The following is a 25,410-nucleotide window of genomic DNA, read 5'->3' on the forward strand; positions in this document are numbered from 1 at the left end:
AAAAATAAATATACTTTACCTTACACAGAAGCAAATTGATGTAAAATTTTTTCATTAATTTGCAAATAAATGGGATACAAGATTTGACATACACAGAACTATGTATTATAAGTTATGTAGAACAGTCACTGATTCTCAGCAATTGTCATGTTATTAAAAAAAATCGAGCAGCTCAAGTAGCAGCTTCATTTTGTCATCAACGACTTTCCAAAGAAGTGTTTGTTAGAAGTGGTTTTCAATCCCAATTCAACCAACTAATTTTCTCCGTGCCTCAAATAAGGTAAGAAATGCAATTCACTTGCTACGGCTTCATCTCCGCTTCCGCTGACGTGCTGCACCTTTCTGCAAAAAAAAGCTTCCTCACACGAAAGGAAAGAGAAAAGTTTGTAATTTACTGGCTACCGCAGGTGAGCGAAAAATCACTTGCCCAGGCTATAGTCAGTGGGACGCTTCCTTCGCGATTTCGAGCCACCTACATATCCTCCAGGGGGCCTCCTAGCAATAAACCAAGAAGCATCACAGAAGCTTTTCTTCGAGGCTTCGAGTAAGTACGACGGTTTGCTCCACTAAAAGAAATATATGTATATGCGTGAAACTTTTTATGCCTGTGTGGCTGTAGCCTGCGATATAGATACGCGAGCTTTCCGAGCGCAAAGTTTATAATTTTACTAATTTGATCTAATTTTTCTTTCACCGAGTACTTTTGGACTTATGGCTGATGGTTTCTCTTCTTCTCGCTTGCAGTACCAAACGTGGTCCCTCTCCTGACAGGATGGCTCCAACGACGACGATCGAAACTGTCACCATCACCCGGCCACTCAAGGTAAGGAAGATTTAGTTTGGGGATACACTCACTAGATGGATCGTTGCGAATGTTAGCGATTGGAATTGAGCTATATATAATATGACGGTTGAATGTAATTGAATGAACTAATGAAATAGTGAAGTACCATGCGCCTCCTCCATGAGATAACAGTGACCGCATTTCATACAAAGGTTGGTCAAAAATACAAATGTCACACAATCACTGTTATGGTGTAACAACCCAACTCACTTCCACGGTCATTCACTGCGCTTCTTGAAGGTGATATGAGGAATCATGTTATTTTGACTATCCTCCGTCTCTTTCGTTATCATTCGCCTAGAATCTTTGAGACGGAGAATTTCAACTTCGCATGCTATATATACATGCATGTGAATGCGAATAAACCTGAAATATGTATCTTTAATGTTTGAGGAAAATGATTGGTGGATATGATGATTTCTTGTATCCCTTTGAGATGAAACTGGATGCATTTTGGACCATTTAAACAAAATTTAAGTTAAAAATGGTTTCTGTAAAACTGGTAAAAATCAAAAATAAAAAAATAAGGAAATGCTCAAGATTAGCCTTAAAGAGAAATAAGAGAAAAAACCTCAAAAAACGTACATAAAGCCTGTATCCGCAATAATCGGGACACGGAAATACAGCTGTAAATCTGTAATAGATACATTTAAATTGATCAAATTTGGCCTAATAACATCTTGAGATGTGTTCATTTCACCTACAAAATTTCATGTGAATCGGTGCAGTACTTTCGATTATAGCAATGAAAAAGTAGAATGTGCGCCATTGAATTTTGTACAGCCCCTAGTTTTGCTTGTCAGCGCTGCAACCTTTGAATTTGGCAAAGGAAATGGCTAAAATTTTGAACACAAACCTCTCAATCTACCTTAATTGCATAGGCAAAGTTTAAAAAAAATCGATGCACTATCAACAATTTTATATTCGAAACATATATTGGGACTGAACGTGATTTTAAGCCCCTCAGACAGCAATTAATCAGCACCTCTTATTGTTTCGACTGTACTATTGAAAGTACTATGCCAATAATCATCAAATTTTGCGGGCATATAATACACATAATCAACTACCTTCTATGAAAATTTCATGAAAATTGGCAGAGAAATTCAAAAGTTATGAAAAGGCAAACATCGCACATGAAAAACACGACAATTTTTCACTAACATTCACTCCTATCAACACCAGTAGCTTTCAAACCATGTTGATGAAATTTAGCAAGAAAGTGTCTCTATGAGTATCATAACTGCTATCGAAATTTCATAATTATCATCACAGAACTTTGAGCTGCAGCATAAAAAAACCATCTACTATGCGAATGAAAATTGGTCATGATTGTAAAAAATGCTTAAAACCACGTCTGTTTGTTTTTCTTCCACCGTTAAAAGTAATGCATCGATTTTTATGAAATTTTGCACATATAATACACATACATCAAAGAGTTCTTAGTCAATTATTTGGCCAATTTTACCCATTCATTACAGAGCTACAGCCGCACTTCTGTGTCCCGATTATCGCTCGCGGATACAGGCTTTATATGCATCTGAGCTCGTTCATTTGAGACTTTTTGACTGGAAGCCAAGACATTTTACTTCAAAAATTCCGAATGAACTCCTTCGAGCTTAGTTACAGTTGTCTTATTAGACTGCCCCAAATGTGGGGTGTGTGACAATACGTCGAAAGCGGAAGAATGTGTTTATTTTAAAAGAATAAAGCACTATTTGCCAAAGACGATGTTTCATCTTTCGACGTTTTGACATTTGACGTTTTGTCCCTAAGCCGGTATTCTAATGGAGATGCACTCAAGACGCATAGTTTTTCTCGGATCGAACTACCGAGCTGTTTACCTAAAAATCAGATTCTTGACAGACAAGCAGTTTTTATTTAAACAATATTTCTTGAAATTTAATTTTAGGACAAGAATTCCTAACGGAAAAATCCTGGTTAAACCTAATAAATGGCTCCAGGGATACTGATTATTATAGGAATTTCCAACTATTTTCACTCTTACGAAATTGCGGAAAAAAATTGTATTCCAAATTCTGCTGCATCTTATCTTTTCAAATAAAAAGTCAAAGGCATTAGTCTGCTCTATTAGTTTTTTCACCCAAGAAAGGTTCGAGACGCAAATATATGAAGAAATATAAAGAATTTTTTGAAAATTGATTTTTCATACATTTTGGATGAGAACTTGGTCGAATCATCGGAAAACGCAATAGGCAAGACAAAGTTTGCCGGGGAAAGCTGGTTTTCTATACAATATTCAAATTCCAAACTTCCGTAAACTCTCATTCGAAAAATGGCAGAAAGAAATTCCGATGAAATTATGATTTGTTTTTTTTTTATTATTTGTAACCAGAGTGCAAAATTGCAATCATTGACTGAAAACACGAATCATTGAAAACATAATCATTGACTGAAACAGCACGAATTTGAATGATTTTGCACTGAATATTCTAAACAAACAAATTCACTTTCACTTTCTTTCTCTTCACACAGTCAGTCAATTCGTAGTCATTGAACATGAAGCCGATCGAGAAACATCTTCATAATTACCTACGTTTATGGCTACGATTCCTTCCAAAAACACTCCACAACAACCAAATGGGAAAAGATCTGTATAAATCACGGTTAAATATTATCGAAACGTTAATATTTCATCAGCAATTTAACACTTCGTAAGATTTTTACAAATATTCAATTGACAAACGAGTATCGAGCAGCTGAATATGAATATGGAGGCAAGTGGAGAAATATTGCCGCACAGTGAACTTCGGCTCGTCTGCTCGAAAATGTTGCGCCCTGTTTGTAACCTTCAGAGGAATTGTTGGTGATACTCTTAGAGAAATTCTTAGTGAAATCTCAAGGCAACGGTAATCTACTGAAAATAATCAATCATGACTGTCAAAATATTTATAGTTGAGTAGTGCAATTCTTATATTTCTTTTGTTTAAAGCGGGTTGTTAGCACATTTTTTTTTTCGGATGATTTTATTTTTAAGAACTATTCTTCACTGCTTTACTTTTTATGTTAAAAAAACGCTAGCGTTTTGATCCATCTAGCGGTGATGGCGCCTTTCTCGTGCCTTCTTGGATATTCTGGGCGCCATTTTTGGACTCCAGAGTTCTTTCCCATACCAGATATATCCATTAGCCTGGTACACGGTTTATATGGGAAAATACAAAAAAAAATGGAAAAACTCAAACTCCTGTATACTTTTTGAGTTCCACTTTGGTCCCATATCAACTGTGCAAAATTTCAGATCGATCGGAAAAACTATATTTTAGCGCCCGTCATTCTTAGTTTTTCGTATGATTTACTATGGGAAAATTTTACTTCAGCAAAGCAAAATCGCTGGGAGTCACCCCTATAACCCTAAAAATAGTTCGATGAATGATTTATGTAGAAAACTTCACGAGGAATCAGACATCCGAAGATTGCAAACCGATGTGACGTTCGTGGAAAAAGTTATTAAGCCTCAACCGATCGATAAAATGACGAGATTTTATTGTTTATTGTTATTCCTTACATATTAAACAGCATTGGCATGTCAAACGGTTTTCAGTCAATAACTTTTTCCACACGCCTTAGATCGCTTTGCGGTCTTCGGAGAATTAATTCCTCGTAGAATTTCCAACAGAAATCGTTCATCGATTTATTTTTAGGGGTTAAGGGGCAAGCTGTGGCGATTTTTCTTTGAAAAAGTGATTTTCCCCATAGTAAATCGTATGAAAACTTAAAATGGCTGGCGCTAAAATATAGTTTCTCAGATCGAGCTAAAATTTTGCGCAGTGTATATGGGGCCAAAATGGAACTCAAAAAGTGTACAGGAGTGAAATGTCTTGTTGTGTCCCACGCTAATATCCATATTGCAAGGTTTTAGAGCCTAAAGCTCCACTAAACAATCGCCATCTTGAATTTGAAGCCACCATCTTGGGTTTTAAACCACCATCTTGCATATTCTGATCATCATTTTTCGACTCCGGACGTCTGTCCCAAATTCTCATATTGCAGCCACCATATTGAATATGGAGCCGCCATCGTGGGTTTTAAGTCGCCATCTTGGATATTCTGGTCGTCATATTTTGAATCCGGACATCTTCTCTATCCCTTTTTGCATGGTTTATTTTTGGACTCTAAACATCTTCCCATACCAAATACCCATATTGCATGGTTCTAGAGCCTAAAACTCCATTAAACAGCCGCCATCTTGTATTTGGAGTCGCCATATTCTTCTTCTTCCTCTTTATGGCTCTACGTCCCCACTGGGACTTGGCCTGCCTCACTTCAACTAAGTGTTCTTTGAGCACTTCCACAGTTTTTAATTGAAGGGCTTTCTTTGCCTGCCATTGCATGAATTTGTATATTGTAAGGCAAGGACAATGATACACTATACCCAGGAATCGAGAAAATTTTCTCGACTGGAACGGGAATCGAACCCGCCGTCTCCGGATTGGCGATCCACTAGGGTAACTGGAGACGCCATCTTGGAGTTTGAACCGCCGCGCCATCTTAGATTTTGAACCACCACCTAGGATATTTTGGTCGTCATTTGTGGACTTCAGACATCTTTGTCATACCACATAAACCCATATCGCATGGATTTAGAGCCTAAAACACCAGCAAACAACCGCCATATTGAATTTGGAGCCGCCATTTTGGATTTTAGACTGCCATCTTGGATATCTTGGTCGTCATTTTAAGACTCCAGACATCTTCCCCATACCAAATTTACCCCATATTGCATAGTTACAAAAATCGCCGCAGTTTGATGTGTCGCATGATGGGGCTTGGTTCAGTTTTATATACGGCCAGTTCTACCAGTGCTGGTCCGGATCACTAAAATGGCCATAACTCCGGAACGCCTTGACCAATGCGGACCATTTTCTATAGCAAACAATGCGGTAAAATTTCGGTTTGATTCGAGATATAATCCGAAAAATCGGTTAATGGGAAGTGCCTCAAAAGTGAGTGAACTTATTTTGCGCACAGACATACCCCAAGTAACCACTAAGCAAGGATGGGAAAAAATCATTCATTTATTGCGTATGCCTCACTCACATCCACGCACAATCTGATGCGAGTGTGCTTCTCCCCCAGCCAAGCAAAATATTTCCACTTTCATTGCCCATTCTTTCTAATCGCCGAGCACCGGGCGAAGCAAGCAACGACGGCCGAATGAATCGCTACCGAATCTGAGTGCCGAAGGCGAACGAACCAAGATTGAACGAGTGTTTGCGTACTGAGTCGGGTGCGAGAGCATTCATATTGGAACGTTCACTTAGCGTTCAGTGGAAGCATTCAGTACTGGGAATTGAATCAGTGAGTGCGTTTTGATTCAATCAGCTGAATGCCAATCGGTAGTTGAGAGAGCGAACGTTCTTTTCGTATACACCGATGCAAGCTGATTCATTTCGAACTCTATTTGTTTCTCTCCTGATTCGCTTCGGTGGCGTCGGTGGCGAGCCGTTCGTGTTGCGTTCGTTCTTAGTGCGCCGGGATCTCACTCAGCATTGGGTTGTTGGCGTTCTTTTTGCTATTATGCATCGCCGGTATTCGGGTGAGCGAATGAGTTTTCCCATGCTTGCCACTAAGCCGTAAAAATCGGCACCAAGTTGGTTTTATTTCCACATGAAGAGCAATGTTAACAGAGCTCATTAGAACTACATCCTATAATAGATCTGCTTAAAAGCCAATTTTGGCGAAATATTCGGCTGATATACGGCCAGCTTCAATCTGCGTACCGAGTCTCTGGTGAAAGAGTTGTCAAAAATGGGCCAAGAAAAAAGAAAAAAAAAGTTATTTACTTTCTTTATTTTTTTCTCCGGATGTTTTCCATCGTAGTCTACTTTTCTTCGATTTTTACGGCCTGATCCAGATTCGATCTGATGTCCTCGGGGTTGTGGGTCTTAAGTGGATGTCGTCACGTTTCCCATCTGCTCCATCGATGCACCAAGAGATCGGTTTGCTCAGCACCGTACTTAAGAAATAGAAGGCAGAAGTTGGGACAGCATTGATGTTCCGATCGGAATGTTCCGGATGATACGATGTTCGGATCTGAAATCGGGTACAATGCGGCCGCATTGGAAATGTATAAAATGGTTTTATGGAGGGTGGAGAGAGATCTGCAGGAGATGCAGCTAGGGAAGTTTGGGAGGTTGACGAGGTTCCGTAACAAGAGGAATCAAAATGGGGCCCTATTGATCGTACGAAATTTCCGAGGAGATTTTATTGTCTTGCTTCGGTTCAGTATTGTTTTGCTTGAAATCAGCTTTGATTGATATAAACGTCATGCACGCCAAGCCTTTTAACAGCACTGTCAGGCTTCTTATTCGGCTGATAGACACTGTGTTTACAAGCACTATAGCATAGCGTCATATACTAATATACGGCTTATTCAGTGCTTACTATTTATAATGCCTGAGAGCATTTCCTACTGAGCCTATTGACACGAAAAAGCTGCTGTATGACCTTTAGACCGCTTACGCCAGTGCTTAGTGGTTACTTGGGTTGACCCTCCGAGTCTTCTATCGAAAATTCGTTTTTTAGTAAGCATATAGCCTTCCAGACTGAAAGTTTCAGTACACTTAGGTGTACGAGAAAGGCAAAACAGAGATAATCTCTTCAAGCAGTTTTCGATGACTTTTTTAACTAAAATTATTTTTTAAGAAACTCCTTTTTCGGGCAGAATATTTTTGATCATATTTTTGATTGATTTGTCTTTATTGAAGAGACTTTCAGCCCTTGGCTGGTTCGTCTCTATCTTGATCATATATCGGTATTCGCTTTGAATTGGTATTCTCCATATTCGAAGTAATATCTCAAATTATCATTTTTTTTTTTCAAATTGGAAAATTTTGCACAGGGGGACGACACTAGTTTTCTCAAAGCTCTTGGGTTTTACGTCTTTTTTCGGCTTTTCTTTTTGATATTTCGGCCTGGGAATACCACTGTTGTAATTTTATCCTGAGTCACGGATTGTATTTGAGAAGTCCTTATTCTCGCGGCTGACATTTTGAAAATTTTGTAACAGTCCTGAAACTGCTTATTACAGAGTTCGTCGCTTATGCGCCGAAATCTTTGCACGATTTTTCACTGTCTAATGGAGACGCACTATTGCGCACTCCTTACGAAATTGCACTTGTTTGCAGGGATTGGTTGCGACCGGGGGCGACTCGCATAACTTTGGGTTTTGTTAACAATGCTGCGAGAAGGAAGTTCAAACATGTTTCACATCCTCCCCCTGCCGCAATCAAGAGATCGCATATCTCTCAGTCACTCTACTACAGTTTGGATCCTTGTAGTATTCGACAGAGACTTTACACAAGCTACTTTAGTCAAAGTTCCAAGAGAGGCTTCAGAGAAGCGTTAAAACAGACATGCATCAGGTTAGACTTTTCGGGAGAGATATTAATGCCGACGCTATCAGCCCATTTCACCACATAGTTCAACCGCTTGTTGCATTCTTACCATAGAATCATAGAATACTAGGGTCATACCATCGGCGTACACTCCAGGGGTATGCGCTCATCGCAATGGGAAATAACGTGACTGAGATGAACCTTGAGAAAAGACCATTGTGGTCCAGGGGGTTTCAAGAGAGTTCGTAAGGGTTTGAGACGCCTTGCATCCAGTCGGCCGGAAATGTTGCAGAATAATGAATGCAGTACTGTCGATGGGGGTGAGAATGGGTCAAAAAAGGATACTCAAAGATTGTTTGTTAAATAACAAATGCAATTGAAGTCAGAATAACTTTTTATATGGTATGTATACTCTTCTATGTGGTTATGATAGTTTAGCAAGAAAGTATCACATCATACTAAACTGCAAATGATTGAAAATTGACCCAATCTCACCCCTTAGAGGGGGTGAGAATGGGTCAAAGTATTCAAAATCGCCTATTCAAAAATATAAGTTAATTTTTTTGATCATATCTAGTAAAGCTACTTGAAATACGATGTAATCATTACGAATTAAGACTTAGGTAATTTTAAAAGATGGTTAATCCGCCTAAAAGGGCTAATACATCCGAAAAAATGGTTGAAATTTGATAAAATAACGTTTGCATGTTGTATCGCCATTTTTAGCCACCATAATCATCCTCATTTAAAGTTTCAACCTCTATGAGAGGAGGGGGGATTGCAATGAGCGAGGGGCGCATTGAAAGATTGATTAAAAAATATATTTTTAGTATACTGCATAAGACATGTTTAACCAAACCCTCCGCTATAAACTCTTACGTACACGGAACCGCCAAACTACCCAAAATTGAGTTCTTTTGATGCAATCCCATAGTTCGGCCCAATAAGCCAAATTTGAGTAAATCGATTAAACTCACACTAGGTAAATTGCCTTCACCTCCAGCAAAAACATTTACTTAAGAGTAGGTAAATTCAACCCAAGACCCCCCCCCCCCCTCATTCAACCCAAATTTGAGTAAACCTGCATTTACCCAAAATTGGCTTATTGGGCTCAAGGACCCCCGTTGGGTAGATGCATCTCTGTTTGTTTTTGACAACATCGGTGAGGGAAAGAGGGAAAACAACCTAATTTTGGGTAACTAGTTTATTTGATATACTCAGCTTTGAGTAAAATCAACCCAAAAATTAGGTAGTTTGATTTCTCCGTGTACATGATCGTTGGCCTCTATATAGCCAAAGCAAATCACTCCATCTCAAGATAGAGGGTCGATCAAATATTATGTTACACAACATTTCACATTATTAGAACCTCTCCCGCAATAACATTTAAAAAGATTTTTGAAAATTTTTTTTTGAGTCCTAGTAAACGATATAAGAATAAGTCCTTCTTTCTTCAGTATTTTCTATGTATTTTATGAATGATCCTTATATGACACTATTTTCGAAAAAAACGTGCTTTTATGAAGATACGGTAACATGGCACCACTCTAACGTCAAATGGGGAGTGGGAAACTAGTTGAATTTTTAGTTAAGAACACTTTTCTTTTTGAGCCAAACTTTTCATATCATATGCTGATTTATCGACCGTATTCTATTAATAACTTGATGATTTTGAGGCTATATCGGTCTCTTTCTACTCATAGTATCCACTTTGATCTCTACTCCCTTATACTATGAGTAGAAAGAGACCGATATAGCCACAAAATCATCAAGTTTTTAGTTAAGTTTATGTGCACTCGATAATTTGCTTGACCCAATCTCACCCCCATTCTTAATATTTAGACATAGGGTCGAAAATATTGACTTTTAAAATAAAAAGAGCAACGACAGCCCGTTTTTTTCATTGCATCAACCAGGTAATACCTACAGCTAACCACTTATAAGAAAATTTATGGTTAGGTACTTGTGTTAAACATTCCGAAGGAGAAATTTTTTCAGAGTGATTTACTAGTAGCTTCATCATATAAGTTTAGCCACAAATTTAACAAAAAACGATAATTGCCAAACATTTTAATCTGCATCATGACGTGTAAAAACATCTCCTCTTTGAAATAATATAAAGTTTTCAATATAAATTAGCGATAGTTGATAAGCTATTTCAAATTTTATATTTCTCCGTTTTGATCCAATCTCACCCCCCAGACCCATTGTTACCCCCATCGACGGTAGTTATGCGGATACTACGGGGTCAGCTTTGAGCATCTCAGCTGATATGCGATCGACCCCTGGAGCCCTGTTCGATTTCATGCTACGGATGACTGTTTCTATCTCCTGCACTGATGGAGCTTCGGTGTCGACACGGGTAATGCGTCGAACCCTTGGCGGATCATGCTGAGGTGTTGATGGCGTGACCTATACCTGAAAAAGGTCAACTGGTCCGCCGGGTCGGTCAGTAACTGTCCAGACGTGTCTTTCACGGGCATCGTAGCATTTATATTGGACCCGCTAAGTCTACGTGAGACATCATAGAGGAGACGGATGTCACCGGTGTTTGCGGCTTTCTCGCCTTCGTCGGCTAGGGAGTCCGCCCACGCTCTTTTGTCCCGTCTACATGAACGTTTCCCTTCCTTCTCGAGAGACGAATAGCGCTGACAGACTACGGCGTTGGTTCCTCGTGTTTTCGCTCGCTCTATCACGGCTTTGGCGTTCCTTCGTTCCTCTATCTTCCTCCAGGTATCATCTGTGATCCACTGCTTTCTTCGAGTGCGTAGCTCACCCAAATTATTCTAGCAGGTGGCGATGAAAGCGTTCTTGATGGTGCTCCATTGATCTTCTACGCTTCAACCTGCTGAACTATCCGCAGCACGGTTCTCTAGCTCTTCAACGAAAGACCTTTTCACCACAGCATCTCCCAGTTGCCGTTTGTTGAACCGACGCCCGATTTCCTCCTCCTGTCGATGGATCCTAGCAATGCGCAGTCGGATCTCGCCGATTAGGAGATGATATCACCTTTCGAAATCTTGTCCATGACAGCATTCAGTTGACTGTAAAAGTTCTCTTTATCTTTCAATTCGGCAGCATCGGTTGGCGCGTAACATTACACAATACATTTTTGTGACATTGCCGTAGGAGTAAAATTTTGTCACTATAAGGTCCATTACTAGCGTCAAGACCTTAAATTTGTAGTGTCTAGCTAATCTTACATCAAAATGTATATACAGGGGATAGACAAAATGATCGGGACAGGCAAAATTTTCACTTTTCAAAAAATGTTCAATTAGCTGCAACTTTTCGAAAAGTGCATCAAATATTTTCAAATTTTCACTGTAAGTTCCTCAACTAGTTGTGTATCAGTGGACAAAATTTGGAAAAGATCGGACAATTCTTCACGAAGTTATAAAGATTTTTGAAAAAGGTAAAATTATCCGATAGCCTGCTTTGAACTGTTATATCTCCGGATTTAATGAATCGAATGCAATGAAATTTTGTCCATTTATGACTTATATAATGAGCTATGAAAAACCATTGACTAAACTTTATATTCATAACACGGAAGAAAGTTATAACGATTAGATTATTTTTCTAAAAAAACACCAAATTATCCAAAACATCAACATCGTTTCAAAATTCAAGATGCAAATTATAGTTTATTTAGTTTCCCTCTAATTGACTTATATATAAATGCGTTTTGAAGGAAAGTAACAACGTAGCCGCCAATAAATTGAAAAAGTAATGGGATGCATATTAAAAATAGACCAATTTACTAAAAAATCGTGGAAAAAATAAAATCGCTATAACTTTTTCGCTTGTTAAAAATTTCTAGTTAAGTTAAATGTTTTCCAGAGTTCATTATATAAGTCATGAATGGTCAAAATTTCATTGCAATCGGTTCATTGAATCCGGAGACATAACAGCTCAGATTTGGCTATCGGATAATTTTATCTTTTTCAAAAATCATTATAACTTCGTGAAGAATTGTCTGATATTTTCCAAATTCTGTCCACTGATACACAACTAGTTGAAGAACTTACAGTAAAAATTTGAGAATATTTGATGCACTTTTCGAAAAGTTACAGCAAGTTGACCATCTTTTGGAAAGTGAAAATTTTGCCTGTCCCGATCATTTTGTCTATCCCCTGTATTTGGATCAGTCTCTAATTAAACCTCAAATTCAACATGCAACTATGGCACTTATTCCACTCAAATAATCGTTCTTCTCCCACACAGGTAATTGCCTTCATCTGCGGAGTGATAGTGGGCATACTGATGATCCTGGCGCTAACTTCCACGGACTGGCTGATGGCGGAAAGCTGGCGCCAGGGACTGTTTGTGCACTGCATCGAGGAAGACTACTCGCCACCACTGCCGTTCAACCTGCAGGACCCAGCCGGGTGCTACGCTAGCCGCGACGTCAGTGAGTATCTCCTGTTTCAATTAACTACCCACCCACCTCTCGATGGCAATTATCCGAAATGAATTATTCTCAATTTATTAATATGAAACCATTCGTATGTATCATCCGTAGCGTACATCAAAGCCACTGCAGGCCTTTGTATCATCACGCTGGTCACCGATATCATAGCGACGATACTGACCGGTCTCGGACTGAACACACAGGACCACAATCGCAAGTACAAGTTCTACCGCGTGGCCGTACTCGTCATGATGGTGGCATGTGAGTATACAGATGCTGACATAATCTCCATTTTTGAAGAATGTGTTGATTGAGAAGAAGCTTATTCCTTCAACGTTGTAGTCGAAATCGCTTTCCCTGATTTTTGCACACAACACCAGTTATCTCAATCAACTCAAACAACCTAGATTTCATTCATATCGCTAAGTAATGTGCTGAGATAGCAATAAACATCGTAAACAACAATACTGCCCAAATTCTGCAAAGTGACGTAAGCGCCATTCAAAATGTCGATATTTGTTGATATATTATATGTAATATCTGGTGTAAAAATAACACTGTGATATGCCTGTTGTATTAGAATGCAAGATCTAGTCGTAATCTATCATCTATGGAAAGAAGCTTAGAGGATGAGCAAGAGTTTTATGCATAATAACCAAAAAATGGGCCAAAACTATCAATGTCGCTTACGTCACTTTGCAGAATTTGGGCAGAATATGCATTTCTCTCGTTTCAGTGATTTCGCTACTGGTGGCCCTCATCCTGTATCCCGTGTGCTTCGCCGCAGAACTCAATCTAGGTGAGACTATTCTTTACCCATTCTCCACGAATCGGAAAAACGAATCGTTGCCCAGCCAGCATCATCGGTATCGGTAATATCCTTCCACAAGCGGGCTGGATGCTGGCTGAGCATTGTTTCCTTTTTCCAATACGGTTGCTCAATCTTCCCGAAAGAAGCACTGCAACCAAATGCAAATGGAGTTTTTAATGAATGGTTTTCAATCGCATCGAAAATGGGACTTCACTATATTTGTTGGATTGGCTTTTCCTAACATGTTTACGTTATTCGGTGTTCAACAACCAAATTAACCAAAAACCAATATTCCAAATTCCCTATTACCCATTATCGTCCGATTATGTGTCCCTGAAGAAGTTGATCATTGCTTGGCAAAAGTGTTTTTTTATGTTTGTGCAAAATCTTTGAGGCTGGTCGTTGTGCATTTAAATTGACCCTCAGAATAGTAACAGAAAAGTAACTTCGTGAAAATCGTCCCATTCGTGTTTATCCCCGCTCTCCTTATTACATCTTCTAACGCAATGTTGAACAGCAAACACGAAAGACCATCACCTTGCCGTAACCCTCTGCGAGATTCGAAGGGACTCGAGAGTGTCCCTGATACTTGAACTACGCACATCACTCGATCCATCGTCGCCTTGATCAATTGTATCAGTTTATCCGGGAATCCGCATTCGTGCATAATCCGCCATAGCTGTTCTCGATCGATTGTATCATACACCGATTTGAAATCGATGAACAAGTGATGTGTGGGCACGTTGTATTCGCGACATTTCTGCAACACCTAGCGGATGGCGAACATCTGGTCCGTTGTAGCGCGTTCACCCATAAATCCAGCCTGATATTGCCCCACGAACTCTCTTGCAATCGGTGATAGACGGCTGCATAAAATTTGAGAGAGTACCTTATAGGCTGCGCTCAATAGTGTGATCGCGCGATAGTTCCCGCAAGCCAACTTGTCGCCCTTTTTGTAGATGGGACACACGATACCTTCCATCCACTCCTCCGGTAATACTTCCTCCTCCCAAGTCTCGGTAATGACTCAGTGTAGTGCTCTGGGGCGGAAGCTCAGGTAAAATATTATCTCCTGGGCGCCCATTAAAAACACCACCCCCGGCGAAGACTGGCGCTCGAGCCTAGCTATTTAGCACTGTAGTTGGAGGAAATGCCAATGCAGAACCCGTAGCTTCCGGGAAGGTAAGCCCAGCTCCCTGGGTTAGTGGGTTGGTGTCAGGCCCTGCGAGCCAGCCGTAAAAAAGACTAGCACCGGAAAATCAACACGAGAAGAATGCGAACCGATACCAATGGCGACGACCACAGCGACGAAAAGGGACTTGCGATTGGAAGCTCGGTACGTGGAACTGCAGATCTCTCAACTTCATCGGGAGCACCCGCATACTCGCCGATATACTGAAGGACCGCGGGTTCGGAATCGTAGCGCTGCAGGAGGTGTGTTGGACAGGATCTATGGTGCGAACGTTTAGAAATAATCATACCATCTACCAGAGTTGCGGCAACACACGTGAGCTGGGAACAGCTTTTATAGTGATGGGCGACATGCAGCGGCGCGGGGTCGGTTGGTGGCCGATCGACGAAAGAATGTGAAGGTTGAGGATCAAGGGCCGATTCTTCAACATTAGCATAATAAACGTGCACAGCCCTCACTCCGGAAGCACTGATGATGACAAAGACGCATTTTACGCGCAGCTCGAACGCGAGTACGACCGCTGCCCAAACCACGACGTCAAGATCATCATAGGGGATCTAAACGCTCAGGTAGGCCAGGAGAAGGAATTCAGACCGACGATTGAAAAGTTCAGCGCCCACCAGCTGACGAACGAAAATGGCCTACGCCTCATCGATTTCGCCGCCTCCAAGAACATGGCCATTCGTAGCACCTTCTTCCAGCACAGCCTCCCGTATCGTTACACCTGGAGATCACCACAACAAACGGAATCGCAAATCGACCACGTTCTGATTGATGGACGGCACTTCTCCGACATTATCGACGTCAGGACCTATCGTGGCGCTAATATCGACTCTGATCACGGTGATGGTTAAACTGCGCTCAAAACTCTCCGTTATTAACAACGTACATTACCGGCGGCCGCCCCGGTACGATCTAGAGCGACTGAAGCAACCGGATGTCGTCACCGCATACGCGCAGAATCTCGAGGCAGCGTTGCCGGACGAGGGTGTGCTCGATGTGGCCCCTCTAGAGGACTGCTGGAGTACAGTCAAAGCAGCCATCAACAACGCAGCCAAGAGCACTATCGGGTACGTAGAACGGAGTCGACGAAACGATTGGTTCGACGAGGAGTGCAGAGCGGTTCTGGAGGAGAAGGATGCAGCGCGGGCGGTAATGCTGCAGCATGGAACCCGACAGAATGTGGAGCGATACAGACAGAAGCGGAAGCAGCAGACCCGTCTCTTCCGGGAGAAAAAGCGCCGCCTGGAAGAAGCGGAGTGCGAGGAAATGGAACTGCTGTGCCGTTCACAGGAAACACGCAAGTTCTACCAGAAGCTCAACGCATCCCGCAAAGGCTACGTGCCGCAAGCAGGAATCTGCAGGGATAAGGACGGGAGCCTTCTGACGGACAAACGTGAGGTGATCGAAAGGTGGAAGCAGCACTTCGACGAGCACCTGAATGGCGAAGAGAATGTAGGCACGGAGGACCAAGGCAGTGGAGGAAATGACTATGTTGGTGCAGCAGAGGACGGGAACGAACCAACTCCCAAACTGAGGGAAGTTAAGGAGGCCATCTACCAGCTCAAAAACAACAAAGCGGCTGGTAAGGACGGTATCGCAGCAGAACTTATCAAGATGTGCCCGGAAAAGTTGGCCACCTGTCTGCACCAGTTAGTAGTCAAGATCTGGGAAACCGAACAGCTACCGGAGGAGTGGAAGGAAGGGATAATCTGTCCCATCCACAAGAAAGGCGACAAGTTAATGTGTCAGAACTTTCGAGCGATCACCATTTTGAATGCCGCCTACAAAGTGCTATCCCAGATCATCTTCCGTCGTCTTTTCCCTAAAGTAAATGAGTTCGTGGGAAATTACCAAGCCGGTTTCATTGACGGCCGGTCGACAACGGACCAGATCTTCACCGTACGGCAAATCCTCCAGAAATGCCGTGAATACCAGGTCCCAACGCATCACCTGTTCATCGACTTCAAAGCGGCATACGACAGTATCGACCGCACAGAGCTATGGAAAATTATGGACGAGAACAGTTTTCCCGGGAAGCTGACTAGACTGATAAGAGCAACTATGGACGGTGTGCAGAACAGCGTAAGGATTTCGGGTGAACTATCCAGTTCATTTTAATCTCGACGGGGACTACGACAAGGTGATGGACTTTCCTGCCTACTATTCAACATCGCCCTGGAAGGTGTTATGCGACGAGCCGGGCTCAACAGCCGGGGTACGATCTTCACGAAATCCAGCCAATTTGTCTGTTTTGCGGATGACATGGATATTATTGCTAGAACATTTGGAACGGTGGCAGAACAGTACACCCGCCTGAAACGTGAAGCAGCAAAGGTCGGACTGGTGGTGAATGCGGCTAAGACAAAGTACATGCTGGTAGGTGGGACTGAGCGAGACAGGGCAAGCCTTGGCAGCAATGTTACGATAGACGGGGATACTTTCGAGGTGGTAGAAGAATTCGTCTACCTCGGTTCCTTGCTAACGGCTGACAATAACTTAAGACGTGAAATACGAAGGCGCATCATCAGTGGAAGTCGTGCCTACTATGGGCTCCAGAAGAAACTGCGGTCAAAAAAGATTCACCCCCGCACCAAATGTACCATGTACAAGACGCTAATAAGACCGGTGGTTCTCTACGGACACGAGACATGGACGATGCTCGAGGAGGACCTGCAAGCACTCGGAGTTTTCGAGCGACGGGTGCTAAGGACGATCTTCGGCGGCGTACAGGAGAATAATGTGTGGCGGAGAAGGATGAACCACGAGCTCGCTGCACTTCACGGCGAACCCAGCATCCAGAAAGTGGCCAAAGCCGGAAGGATACGATGGGCAGGGCATGTTGCAAGAATGCCGGACAACAACCCTGCAAAGCTGGTGTTTGCTAACCATCCGGTTGGTACAAGAAGGCGTGGAGCGCAGAGAGCACGATGGGCGGACCAGGTGGAGCGTGATCTGGCGAGTGTTGGGCGTGACCGACGTTGGAGAGCTGCAGCTGCAAATCGAGTATTATGGCGGCAAATTGTTGATTCAGTATTATCATGAATTTGATATTAACTAAATAAATGAATGAACAGTTTTATCACGGGACTTGAGGTTTTTTTTTTGATGGGACGAATTGCCTCGTTTGTTTTGATAAGGTACATTTTGGAACGTTTTCGGAAAACGTTTCAAAGCTTCCATAGCGTTCTCTCTCTTTCTTCTTGGCGTAACGTCCTCATTGGGACAAAGCCTGCTTCTCAGCTTAGTGTTCTGAGAGCTTCCTATGCCAATGACCATTTTACATGCGTATATCGTGTGGCAGGCACGAAGATACTCTATGCCCAAGGAAGTCAAGGAAATTTCCTTTACGAAAAGATCCTGGACCGACCGGGAATCGAACCCGTCACCCTCAGCATGGTCATGCTGAATACCCGTGCGTTTACCGCCTCGGCTATATGGGCCCCAAGTCAGTAGCTTTAGTGAACTAAATATTGCCTTTTCTGTAGCCTAATCGGAAGAGCTCATTTTTTGAGTATAAGGTGATTTCATTGCGTTCCGATTCCTTTGTTTTTATGGTTAAATAAACAAAACAGTTTTAATTTCCGTGGATAGAGTGACAGTTCAATCGATAAAGTGACAGTTCGCCCCGAACAAAATTTTTTCCCCATACAAACTTTAAATGCATTTTAAAAATAGTTCCCGGGCACAAAAAATGATCAAATTTTGGATTTCGACTAATTTTCGGACGGAGATTCCGATTATGCAATAATCTGGATGCCCCTAAAGAACCCAATTTTAGATATATTGCCATTTCTGCTTAAGGGGGGCATATTATACCTGTTTACCCTACGTTACGCAGCTGCTCGATATTGAGCCACGGCGTTCGACTTCGACGCGTGGTGATAACTGTCGAAAGTTTTGAGCGCATGCATACAGCGACTAAGTAATTATCCGAATCTATATTCGCACTGCGGTATGTGCGGACATTGGTTATATCCGAGAAGAATTTACCGTCGATTAGAACGTGGTCGATTTGGTTTTCTGTTTGATGGTCGGGTGATCTCCAGGTGGCTTTGTGGATATCGCGGGGGAAGAAGGTGCTTCGGACTACCATAAGACGGGAGGCTGCAAAGTTTACGCATCGCTGGCCGTTATCATTCGATACGGCGTGCAGGCTGTTTCGCCCGATAACCGGTCTGTACATTTTCTCTCTTCCTACCTGCCCGTTCATGTCGCCGAAAACGATTTTCACGTCACGCGGCGAGCAACCATCGTATGTTTGCTCTAACTGCGCGTAGAACGCTTCTTTCTCGTCATCAGGTCTCCCTTCGTGTGGGCAGTGGACGTTGATGATGCTGTAGTCGAAGAAACGGCCCTTAACTCTCAGCATGCACATCCTTGCGTTGATCGGATGCCACCCGATCACACGTTGTCACATCTTGCCCAACACTATAAATCCTGTTCCAGTTCATTGGTGGTGCCACAGCTTTGGTAGAAGGTAGCCGCTCGATGCCCGCTTTTCCACACTTTCTGTCCAGTCCAACAAAGTTCCTGCAACGCCACGATGTCGAAGTTGCGGGGATGTAGTTCGTCGTAGATTATCCTATCACATCCTGCGAAACCTAGTGACTTGCAATTCCATGTTCCAAGTTTCCAATCGTAGTCCTTATTTCGTCGCGTGGGTCTTTGCCGATTGTATCGAGTCGTATTTTCTCCTATATTATTCGCAATGGGGATTTTTTTTTTTTTTTTTTTCCATTGCGTTTATTTGTTAGGCTCATCGTTTAACTAAAAACTTTACTGAGCCGAAACTCAAGTGAATACATAATTTGTTATTCTAGTTATTCAATTTAAACACATCTATCAATAGAAAGTCTTGCGGGCGCACTTTTTCTTAGGACGCGAGCTTGATCCGGAACCAGAACTAGAATGGGAAGCTGCGAATTGAGCCCGTCGCTGATTGGCCAGGTGCTCTCCCATTGCTTCCTTCAACGCCACCGCCACCGCTTCCAAATCCACTTTTTTCTTCACAGGCGTGTGGTCCTTCAAATTAGGTTCGCTGATTTCCGGCTGCGCCTGGTCCACTTCTGTCGAATCCAACACCTCGTCGATGATCTCCTCTTCCAGAATCTCAATAATAGGACTCTCCGTTACGTCAGGTACCGTTCGCGTTTCTGATGCAGCATGTTTTCCTGACACAACCCCAGCATACGAACATGATGCGTTTTCCTGGTTTCCTCGGGATCGGCGTTGTGGGCATGAGTCTTTCCGGTGACCTACTCCATGGCACAAAAAGCACGTATCTTTAAGCCCTTCGTAGAAGATTCGACCTTTCCGGTTTGAAACCTCTATCATCGGTGGTATATCTTTTTTGATGTCGATATGTACACCGCGTATTCCGGTGAACACATGATCCAAGCCCAAGTTTGCAGGAAACCGTTCTCTAACTACGCGCTCTACCTTTCCAAACTTGCTAAGTTCGGACGCTAAAGTGTCATCACTCAACTCAGGCGGCAGGTCAAACACCCTAACGTAGTGTACGTTGGTGCCGGCTACGGTCATTCGAACTTCCACTGACTGTCCGTTTGAATAGACAAAGGTTTTCGGCTCCGCATTTCTCCTCAATGCCTCTCTCATTGCAGCATCAGAAACAAATTTAACAAACAGAGACCGATCATGCGCTGTTTTATATGCTGTTTCTATCAGCTTTACATCCGTGTCCAGTTTCTTGAGAAAACTGGCAATGTCATCCCAAGTCGGTCGCGGGCTGCCCACCGGGAACCGAAATTGTGCGGTGTTGATAATCACACTCATAGCGATAATCGATTTCAATATCGCACCGAAAGCACCGTCGTCGCCGAGTTGTGCAAAAATGTTAACAATCGGGAAACAAAGCGACCGAATAAACTACCTACAGCGCGGGCTGATTGGAACAAAAAACGACCTACAGAGCGCAAATTGCCTCCGTCTGTATTCACCGACAGTTGCGACAGAACTGAATGGGGATTTTTACGGGAGGCTTATTGGGCCTACGCCAACACTCCTGTCTAGCCGGAGGGCCATCGTGCCAGTTCTGTTTAACGTCCCAACCAACACTAGGACGACCACGCTGATGGGGCTACCACCCTGGATCTAGGTGGGCGTGGTGCAGCGTTTCTTCTGTTTGAGCCGCACCTCCTTGGTGAACAGACGCTCGGGTCGTATCTCCTCAATCTAGCTGAAGTCAGAAGGACAACAGTGCCCAGGCTACACTACCAGCTAAGCACACACCTCTTAGCTGGTGGTCTTTGTCGTCGCTTGACCAGTGTAAGCATGAGGTAGGAACTTGTAAGGACCAGAGCTATGTTGGACGCTCTCATTATCGACTCACCGTTTTGCAGCCCAAAAAAAGACAGAATAGTGTCATATGAATTGAAGAATGCAAATACAAATACAAATGAGGAATTCCTCCCTTAATCCCTAAATTTTGTCATTTATTTTGACGTGGGTTTGACGCAGTCTATCTTATTTAGGCATATTCACGTGAAAATTAGTACATTGAGCTGAAAAAAAAATTGTCCAATTTCGAAGAGCAGCGCCCCTTACACTGTGTAGGCGATATTCAAAATTATGATCGCTGGGATATTCACACACCCTGAATTGTAGCCTTTCTTGTAGATAGGGAAAATTACCACCTTCACTCCTGATGATCAGCCGATGCAACCAAGTGACCCACATTTTTTGGCTCATATTAACGAATTCCACTGCAATACCATCCCTATCAACTGTCGTATGTTCTGGAGCTGTTGAATGGCACATGTACTTCACTCAGTTAGGGAGTTGGTTGGCTCAAGTGTTCGTCAAAGCAAGCGCTGATTTCACCTTTCAACCACCTCTCGTTTATCTATCAACATACTCCCTTCATTATCACAGCACTTTCGTAATCTGTCGTATAGTCTTTGAAATATGTTTTCTTACCCTGCAAACTCTAAGACCAACTAAACTCATACAAGCAATCAATGAGATATCTGCCGGGGACTAGCAGCCATATTCAGTGTGTGAGTTTTGGCGATCTTCTATCCTCAGGCGACAATGGCACCTGACATCAGGTTGCAGGTCAATGTGGGGAAGGAGAAAGAAGTGATGAATGCAATCGTATATATCCACAACAGACCGAATATACCTCTGCGTAAGTTCATGCGGATGTTGGAATGTTTGTGGGATATGTTTGGTAGAGAGTTCACACATTGGTGCGTAGATGCCAGGTGTACGGTGATAGAATTGTGTGTTAATTATTCAGAAGATGATGCGGCACAGTTGATTGCATAACTCGTACGTGCATATGAAAGATTGACACTTTGCCGTGAAAGCTGAAACAAAGGGAAGCGGAAAGATACAAAGTAGGCGGATTGAACACAAGACCTTCATCCCAAGAACATACAAATCAGAAGCGGTAGCCTCTAGACCACCAAGCTCTGTACTCCAGAAGTCCTTACCTATTTTCTTCCTACAACCCCATTTTTTTTCGAAATCATCGAAAAAACCTTTAGCTGCAAATCAATAGTTTATTTGATTATTGATCATCAGTTCCACTATTGAAACAAGTAGGTGACAGTTGGGTTCACCTAATGGAGTAACCATGGGAATTAGAGGGTTAAGAGGAGCCTCATATAGAGTTCGCTCTAGTCTGACAACGAATCCTCGAGATTCTGAGCGTAAGCTATTGCGACCTTCAGTTGCTTCAATGTCCTACCTAGACGGCCGTCAGTACCGTACACAGTTGATGACGAAGAGTTTTTTTATGAACCATTACTAGGTGGTGGTTCGAATCTGTGTAAGCACCACGAGGGTCCCGGCATCACTAATGTCGAAGAAGTGCCGTCAATCAAAACGTTATTTACGTTTCCCTCTGCTCTGATCGATAATAACATAATGTTGCATTTATTCTAACGGGATGGAATTTTCCAGAAAGCTATACCAGAATCTGTACTCAAGTTAGAATTATTTGATGTGTGTGGGTTAATTTAGATCAAATGAAAGTGTTACCAAATCCGCAATGAACAATTTCTTCAGAACTTCCATGTGCTTGTCCGTGTGAGTTGTTGTGGTGGCACGAGCCACCTGCTTGACCGCCTCCCTCTTCCGGAGGGAACCTTGAGCATGCCCTCGGTTGATCGTAGATCCGCACTTCATTGCAGGAAACCGTCCGGTGTGGGAGTTCGGCTGGGCGTACGGCGTCGGCTGGGGTGCTGCCATCTTCCTGTTCGGGGCCGTCGTGCTGCTCCTGTGCGACAAAGAATCCGAAGAGATCTACTACAAGGAAAGGAAAATAGTACACGACGCCTCGATGCGAGACTAGGCCCGGCCACACGCCCTGCCCGATGTTGTACTTTAGGCTGTGAGTATGAACACTGCGAAGAGTTTGAAAAATGTGTGTAATACTAACTATTCTTCTTACATTTTCAGTTTTAAATGAAATCGAGAAAACTAATTGTCGTTCACAATCCTCTCAAAAAAAAGTGTTATAGAGATGATGTACCAATCAGAAAACGTGGAGAAAACAACAGTGGAAATCTAAAATCTTAGACAACAAAATCACGCAAGCTAAAAAAACGATACCTAAATCATATTTGATGTGCTCTAAACACCCGAATGAATGTTGATTGCTATCTTTGGAGCGTTCCCGATTTTTGGCACTCGATCGATGAGCGATGAATTTTCGTTTTAAAATAGTCACAAACCAGCTTCGAATATTCGGGCTCGAGTTATTCTTTCGTTCACCTTAAGCAGCCGAATTATTGTAAGTTTATTGCTCGTACACTGGAATTAACGTTAACAGCATAACCTAGAAAATGTTTAGACCGCTCGAGCAAAATTCAAAAAGAAAAGAAAACCTAAAGCAAGTTCAAAGTTTTATGTTTAGAAGTTAGGCTGCTCCGTATTTAAATCTCTGAATCTCTTACTCAAAATTTAACGAACCAGAAAACGAACAGAGACCCCGAAATAAACAATAGAAACCTTCAGACAAGAGAACAACAACCAGAAGCAAAGCAGGAGAGGAGCAGAATGCGGAGATTGAACGCGATTTTTTGAGAAGTTATTAAAAAGCAATTAGATAAGCCGGTAAACATCAGCATGTCGTCACGCAGCCGATTTGAAGATCTGATTAGAATTACGAAACGACCAACAACAAAGAGCAGCTAAAAGCGAAAAAGAACGTGACATGGGCAAGGGTGAGGCGCCGTAAAACAACAATGCTAAACTAGTTTATACAAGAAACACGTATTTATTGAAGCAAAAAAGAAAACAAGGAATCGACTCTATTTATACAACAATGTTTTTCCGAAAGCGAGTTCAAAAATCATGAACAAAATCAAGTGGAAACATTTAAACCGAAGGAATTCATTAGCGGACTATGCAACTACTACTACAATTACTATTGTAAAATATTTACTCGACGAATTGATATTTGTTTTGAAAATTTTTAATTTGTGTTATAATATTTTAAGGTGTTTTATTCTGGGATATGGATCTTAGATGAAAATGTGGTCTTTCTTATACAAATGAATACTATCGGACGAATTTTCTACTCTTAACCATGGACACAGAAAATATCTTGTAAAAACACATCCTTTTTCGCATCACCAGGAACTAAGATTTACAGTAACTTTATCCAAATCGTACATACACAAAAGTTTCAGGAAAAAACAGATACTCATTTACAGAAAATAACAATATCCAGCACTCCATATCGAACAGTTCTATCAACAAAACAAACAACCACAGTCGCGCAACAACACACTTTTACACATCTATAGGTAGGAGTTACTCTCTTGGACTGCCTTCCTTTATATTGGACCTTGTGGTAGTTGACACCAGTGACGAATTCTGACACGTTCTGAACTACGACTCTCAACAAATACCTATTAAACAACCGTCGAAGGTTCACATAAATAATCAAAATCATATCCACTTTTTTACGAGAAAAAAAAACAAGTTTGAATCGAGAGGGATTCTTCCACGGAACGATCGTATCGAGTGTAGACAGATTTATAATACTAATCATTTTATACTTGCCCCCTTTTCCCAAAGGTATTCACAGTTTGTAGTAGACTTACAGGAACGTGACGATTAGAATAACAAGATTGTAGTGAAAGAGTATTCAGCACAAATCGAACGAAATCATTGGCCATGCATTTTCTGTTTCCGCGATCTTAGTTCTTCTGCAGTGAACACAGTCTGTGTTCATTTTGTGCATATTCATTGTCCATTTCTGCGCTAAAAACATGTAACATTCATCGTTTCGAAAATGAATGAATCTAATTTTATCTCATCTAACTCAAGTAAACTGTAATTTGCTCTACATTATCAACCACTATACGTGCAAACCACATACTCGAAAAAAAAATACTTGTTCTAAGTACCAACTTCCTTTACTGACTTGAGAAAAACAGCTAACAGCTAACGTGAATTGAGTAAGCAGAACATCTAGATCAAATTATTATTGAAATATCTGTCAATTGTGTAAATAGGTATCGCTACACTAAATTATATGTAATTATCATCGATTGACTTTCAATAAAGAGTTTTAACTACAAAATCTGCGTTCTTGTTTTTTTTTAAGAACTTCCTGCCTGCACAGCCGCAAACAAAATAAGCACCCAGAAAAAGGGAAAGAAAATACGGACCAGTCTATAGCGACGAAAACGACCTAAGACTCATCGATTTGACCTCCTCCAACAACATGGCCATACGTAGCATCTTTTCCATCTCAGCATTCCTTATCGTTACACCTGGAGATCCACGTTCTCATTGATGGACGACACTTCT

At 42.0% G+C, this 25,410-nt stretch overlaps 1 protein-coding gene across 2 annotated transcripts; it reads left to right on the top strand.

Moving 5' to 3' along the window:
* Nucleotides 1-672: 672 nt before the first annotated feature.
* LOC109422955 (transmembrane protein 47) lies at nucleotides 673-25,185 on the top strand. 2 transcript variants are annotated; one of them, XM_062845358.1, is made up of 6 exons: nucleotides 673-823; nucleotides 12,430-12,616; nucleotides 12,728-12,877; nucleotides 13,353-13,415; nucleotides 22,761-22,978; nucleotides 23,047-25,185. In XM_062845358.1, exons 1-5 carry the CDS (start codon nucleotides 719-721, stop codon nucleotides 22,937-22,939), a joined length of 684 nt encoding a protein of 227 aa, XP_062701342.1. In that variant the 5' UTR covers nucleotides 673-718; the 3' UTR covers nucleotides 22,940-22,978; nucleotides 23,047-25,185. The 2 variants fall into 2 exon arrangements, with proteins under 2 accessions (XP_062701342.1, XP_062701343.1); XM_062845359.1 differs by having other exon boundaries at nucleotides 22,779-22,978.
* Nucleotides 25,186-25,410: the final 225 nt, after the last annotated feature.

The sequence above is a fragment of the Aedes albopictus genome, chromosome 1 (assembly GCF_035046485.1).
Source record: "Aedes albopictus strain Foshan chromosome 1, AalbF5, whole genome shotgun sequence".
NCBI lineage: Eukaryota > Metazoa > Arthropoda > Insecta > Diptera > Culicidae > Aedes > Aedes albopictus.

Coding starts and splice junctions, on each gene's coding strand:
- LOC109422955 (XM_062845358.1), top strand. CDS start 719: ATGGTTTCTCTTCTTCTCGCTTGCAGTACCAAACGTGGTCCCTCTCCT. Junction 824..12,429: donor CCATCACCCGGCCACTCAAG/GTAAGGAAGATT, acceptor TCTCCCACACAG/GTAATTGCCTTCATCTGCGG. Junction 13,416..22,760: donor CGCCGCAGAACTCAATCTAG/GTGAGACTATTC, acceptor GGTTGATCGTAG/ATCCGCACTTCATTGCAGGA.